Source organism: Bubalus kerabau, chromosome X (genome assembly GCF_029407905.1).
Source record: "Bubalus kerabau isolate K-KA32 ecotype Philippines breed swamp buffalo chromosome X, PCC_UOA_SB_1v2, whole genome shotgun sequence".
NCBI lineage: Eukaryota > Metazoa > Chordata > Mammalia > Artiodactyla > Bovidae > Bubalus > Bubalus kerabau.
Window position 1 is genome coordinate 7,559,260 of NC_073647.1, and position 6,000 is coordinate 7,565,259.

At 45.4% G+C, this 6,000-nt stretch overlaps 1 protein-coding gene across 2 annotated transcripts in view; it reads left to right on the forward strand.

The window, feature by feature from the left end:
* Positions 1 to 5,426, forward strand: part of LOC129638911 (fibrous sheath-interacting protein 2-like) — a 72,822-nt gene extending 67,396 nt beyond the window's left edge. For both annotated transcript variants that reach the window (XM_055563648.1, XM_055563650.1), the window contains 3 exons: positions 738 to 781; positions 2,838 to 2,904; positions 5,218 to 5,426. In XM_055563648.1, the coding sequence (XP_055419623.1) occupies positions 738 to 781; positions 2,838 to 2,904; positions 5,218 to 5,255 (149 nt within the window). In that variant the 3' untranslated portion in view covers positions 5,256 to 5,426. The remainder of the gene's footprint in view (positions 1 to 737; positions 782 to 2,837; positions 2,905 to 5,217) is intronic.
* Positions 5,427 to 6,000: the final 574 nt, after the last annotated feature.

The following is a 6,000-nucleotide window of genomic DNA, read 5'->3' on the forward strand; positions in this document are numbered from 1 at the left end:
CCCCTCCTGGTGACCTGTCTTGACCACCTCTCTTTATGATCCCTCTTAATCCCTCCACTCCCGCCACATGAACATTTATCTTCTTCAGATCTTTGCTGAAATATTATATTCGAAGTCAAAAATTCCCTGAACACTTTTCTTTAAAACTGAAACCCCAATGCCACCCCAGCACTCCCTGCTTTAATTTTATCCCTAGCATTTGTACCATCTGAAAGCTTTTTTTAAAAAATTGTTTATTGACTCTCTCCCTTCCCTAGAATGTTAGTTCCATGAGGGCAGGGATTTTTCTCTGTTCACTGTATCCCCACATGTCTACAAAAGAAGCACAGAGTAGATACTCAGTACGTATTTGTGAAATTCATGAATGAATATGAAAAAAAAAAAATAAAGAAGAGCCCAAGTGATATAGAATGACTGGCTAGATTAGTTTGGTCCAAGAAGTCTAGAAACATCAGATCTTAATAATGAGACGGAAGTGACCACAAGAAGATCTGGAAGCAGAGGGTCCCACACACAGAGTTCAGTAAGTGCAACGGACCCTAGATGGGATGAGTTTGGCATGTTAGAGGCATCTTCCCCACAACCTGTGCCCTGAATTTGAGGATCTCACCTCTTTTGGTTTCTTCTGCTTGCCTAGTTTCTGCGATTCTCTGATGAAATTATTGAGGTTATTTTTGTGCTAAAATGTGTATATGTCTCAGAAATAACTATTTTCCAATATTGTGTTTTGATCACAGAAAGTCTTGAATGTCCATGTCTGGAGAATTTGAGCAGTCTTGAGGTAAATATTTTTCACTGGGTCCCCTCATTGTGAGCCAGTGGAACCCTGACAAAAATGAGGGAGTGCCTTAAAGTAAGGGTGTGGCATGCCTTGAGGTTGCCTCAGGAAGCACTCCCAGTTGGGACCAACCTCTGGTTGAAGTTATTGTCCCCGAGTAAGCGCATAGGGTAAGCCCCTTAGCACCTGAGAACAATGGCACGCAAGGAGTGAGGCCCTGGAACTGGAGGGCCCGGTGGGGGCAGCGAGGGAACAGATGCTTCGAAGAGGAAGGGGCGCTGGCTGAGGGAAGTGAACGCTGGCTCCATCTGCTTTGCAGGGTACCCTTCCTAGGCAGCTTTCCAAAAATCTGGCCCACTCCTTAGTGTGATCCCAAGAAATTCCCTCCACCTAAAGCCCTCTTAGGAAGTCTCTGAGGAGACTGAAACTACAGCTCCTCCTAGATCCTCCTCTCTGTTTTGTATTACTTTTGCTTTACTCTTGGTTCACTTTAACCATCCCCCAGCATGCGTGTACACACTCATAAACACAAACCATCCCCCTTATCCTGCGTTATTTTCTTCACACCACTTAGGTCACCATTTAGTCATTTATTCAACATTTATCAAGTGCCTACTATGTGCCAAGGGCTAGAGATTCAGAAGTAAACAAAGCTGTCAAATATTCCTGCCCTCATCCTCTGGCACAGGATTCACTTGAGTATAAGCTTCATGACAGCAAGGGCTTGTCTTGTCAGAATAACTGCCTTAGCACCATCAGAGTCAAATTTCAACCACGTCAGGAGGGCCTCAACTCCTACCCCCATGAAGCTGATGGACAGCCCTGTGTGGGAACTGTTACACAGAGCAGAGGTTCTCAACCCTGGCTGCAGCCTGGAATCAACTTTAACAACGGACGCCCAGCGTTCCATCCCCAGAGATTCGGATTCAGTTGGTCTGGGTTGCAGCCTGGGCCCTGGGTGATGCTGACGAACAGGCAGTGTTGAGAACCACTGAGTTAGCGGACTTGTGTCTGGCCATTTAGTAGCATCTGCCCCTTCCCCTCCTTCCTTTAGATAGGGAATTCTCAACCTGACTTCATGCTAGAGTCACCTAGGCAACTTAGAAAAGAGAACAATGCTTGCCCCAGCCTCAAGGATTCCTGTTCATTTGGGGCGGGGTCCAAGCATGCCTATTTGTAATATTTCTCCAGATGGTTGTGTTGTGCAGCCAACGTTGAGAACCAGTCCCTTAGATTGTTCTGTCCCAGTTTATCCCTTTATATATCCTATCCTCCATATCTTAATCCATAAACTGCCTCAAATCCAAAATTTCACCATAATACTCTGCTCTCCATACCAATGGTAGGTGTTGGTGTGGAGAGTTCTCTCATCTCTCATGCTTCTCTCATCTTGCCTTCATTGATTTGCCCCATCCTTTTTAACCGCCCTCACCATGGCACACCTAGCCCAGCCACCTCCCCCAGCCTACTGCAGGCCCTTCTGGGACCCTGCTGCTTCTGCATTCCAGGGGGTGAGGAAGGTCCACAGAGCAAAGCCAGCACCTGAGCCACCATCTCCGCCCTGCCCCCTCCAGGCTGCTGCAACCTCACACTACCACTTTCTTGCTCCAGACCTCACAATGGTTAAGAATTATTTCAAAGAAGATTGGGGTAGTAAAATGGACCTCCCCTTGCCTCCTCCTTCCCTTAAGACCTCCACTATCATTAGCTTTGCTCAGAGAAGGATCGAAAATGTTTTATTTGTTCCAAGTTCCCGGAGGGGAAGGGCAGCATGGCTGACATTGTTCTGTGACCTGGGACACGTGAGCCCTTGAAATTATCCGCCAGGGGCAGCCCTTGTCTGAGTCTGGCGCCAATCCTGGGTGTCCTAATTAGCAAGAATTATGAGAAGTCATGCCTAGGAATAACCAAAGTCCCAGAAGATAATTCTTTGAGACTGAGGGGCCCTGAGATTACTATGTATGATGCCACCATGGTTGTGCTCCCTTCAGGGTTTCTAGTGTTCGCTGTCCATCAAAGGGCAGAGGCTTAAGCTAGTATTTCACCTTTGTCTTGGCAGTTTCTCACCCTCTATCAATGCAGAAGTGACCGGACCAGCCAATATTCCTCAAACGATGGCACTTCAGGTACAACAAATTTATCATTTTAGAATGAAGCTCTCAATTATGTCATTTTGAACATAGAGGAGTTTTGATCATTCACCCCCCCTTGCCCATCACATTGAATGGGTCTTGCCTTGCAGCACACCCACCCACCACCAATATGAGGATGAGATAATATGACTTAGTATGTATGTGTGTGTGTGTGTGTGTGTGTGTGTATGTGAGTCGCTCAGTTGTGTCTGACTCTTTGCGACTCCATGGACTGTAGCCCTCCAGGCTCCTTTGTCCATGGGATTCTCCAGGCAAGGATACTGGAGTGGGTGGCCATTTCCTTCTCCCTTAGTATGTATGTAGATTGCAATTTGCAGGTTATTATGCAGTTCTCTGACTTAAACCTGCAGGCAGTTCCTGGTCATGGGAGTAACATTTATTAGGGACCGGCCATGTACCAGGCATTCTGCTAAGTGCTTTTCTCACATCCACCCTGTGAAGCATCATTTCCATTATATCGACAAGGTAACAGTCACTAAAGCTTATCATACCATGCTTCCTTGCAAGTCTTGAAGCTCTCTCTCAGAGAGGAGAAAATGGAGGCAAATGACCTGCCTGAGGTGGCACAGCCAGCAGGTGGCTGAGCCAGGGCTCTAACATCACAGGTCTTGAGGCTCTCTCCCATATTCTTTTTCCTGCCAAACAGGGGTCACATCTCAGAACTAAGCGGTGACCAGGAACTTCCTGCAGAGTTTAGTGATAAGTAGAAAAGATCCCATCTAGGTTTCCAAGTAGCATGTCCAGTCAAAGAGTAAAATCCCATTCTTCTGTGACTTCAGTTTGATGGGGACGCCTCCTCCCAACCCCTACATTCCACACATTAGAGGAGTTCACTGAGAAGCAGTTCAGATAACCTATTTTTGCTCTGATAAGGGCTTTTGGAGGAAGAAATGCAGAAATGGCTCACCCTGTGCTAAGGTGCTCAAAGTAGTAAAGCTCCCCACAGAGGAGAATTTACATTGAATTTGAAATTACAATGATACCTGCTTAGGAAAACCCACCCCAAAAGAGGGGACTTCTGGACCAACACAGGCTCATTACAGCTTATTTTTCACGAATAGGATTTTGGGGGAATCAAAATCAGTTCATGGTACGACGTGTCATTCCCTAGCCCTTGGCATGTGTCATGGCCATAAACACCCAGGTACATTTCTCTCTTGAGAGTGACCAGTACCAACCAAGTGAAGTCCATGGTGCTGCCCACAAAGCAGATCAAAGCAGCAGCAGGGTGTCTTGAAGGAGACCTGGAAATGGTGGCCAGGCATCTACATTTTTAACAAGACCCGCAAATTGCAAAAACAAAGCTTTATTTTTCCCCTCAAGATTTTCAGAATGTGGCCTTGCAGTGTATGCTTGAATTCTGTAACTGTCTTTGTCTTACTTTTTCAGAAGAGATCTCTCCATTCAAGCCTTTACCTTTGCCTTTGCAAATTTTGGCTTTTTCCTTATTAATTTCTTGGTTGTTCTTATTTTGTTTGAGCTATCAGCACATTCCAGTACTGCATTATTGATCTGAAGAGCTAAACTATTCCCACCCCCCACTTTATTTGCGGTTAAATTTGCTATCTGCTACCTTAGTTTTAATCATAGATCCTTGAGGTTCCTAAGGTTATATTGCTAATGAGAAAAGCTGAGGATTTGCAAGAGGTCTAGGAGAACCCTGTCTTTTACTAGAAATAAGAAGGTATGTTCTTTACTGCCCTGTGTCTTTTTATGACATCTTGTCACAGTTCATCAGCAACAAAGGTAAATGCTCATTTCTGTCCTTACAGATACAACAGTCATTTTGTTAACATAAACTATTAGACGCTTTAAGAGCCCTTTGCACAAGACAAGTGGTATAGAACAATGAGTCCAAATGGAGACTTTTATTGGCCACACAAGTCCTGTATAGCTCACACAACAAACAGATCACTTGAGGTCAGACAACTGAAAATGTTCCCAGACTGAGAGAAATGCTAGCCTTTTGTAGTGCGCAGCTGCTTTTGCCTGGACATTTTGAAATGGACACCGGTACTGTTGAGAGTTGAAAGTTACCTTCTTGTGTGGAATTAGCTCATCAGGCTACCCATGTGACCTTAGCCAAGGCATCTGACTTCACTGGGTTTCTCCTGCTTTCTTCCCAAGGCTGTCAGAAGGAGCAAAATACTCTTTGTGAAAGCACTTTTAAAAACAAAAGCTATGATATAACTACTTATTTCTGAATCCTAAATGATCACTCCCCGGGGCCTGACAGCAATTGGAAAGCCTGGTAACTGATCACATTTCTCTTTTGGTTGTTCACAGACTTTGAAAAGCCCCATACTTCCTCTAGATGGGTCTGAAATGATGAGGAAGATATCATCAACTTCCTCCCAAGTGTTTTCAAGAATCTAACACCAGTGTTCCGAAACCTTCCTCACCCTCACCCCCTCACCAAAACAGAAACTGAGACTGTAATACCCAATAACAGTAAGCATGTTGACCTTCCTCAAAAAATAAACGGTTGTTAAAGCTGACATTGTGTCCTACACACTGATTCTTATATTGAAAATAAGAGCAAAGAAAGCATAAACAGGCAGTTGGAGAAAAGGAGGGTTTTGATAAATGCTTCTGACAAGCATTTTGGGATGAAAAGAGCAGCTCTGTGTCACATAGAGATCCATCTAGCAGGCAGTGTGGGGTTGAAGCTCTGCTCTTGAGGGCCCTGCAGCCTTGCCGGGAAGATGAGAACTAACTTCAAAGCAAACGTGTGATACCAGTAAAACAACGTGTCATCACATCTTTCAGGCACCCTAGGTGTTCAAAGAAGGGAGTCATCGCTGTGGGCTGGAGTGGTCAGGATACATTTGCTGGAGGAACTGGAATTCAGACAATCCTCAAAGGACCGTTCGGATTAGGGAGGCCTTGACGGCACCGGGAAGGCTATCCCCTCAGGTCACACACCTGCATACACTGCCGCCACGCCTGAACAATTTAGCTCTGGCCCATAGGACATTCTACGATGATGGAAATGGTCTGTATCTGCTCAGTTTGGTACAGGAGGCACCAGCCCCACGTGGCTATTGTCACTAGCGTGACTGAGGAACC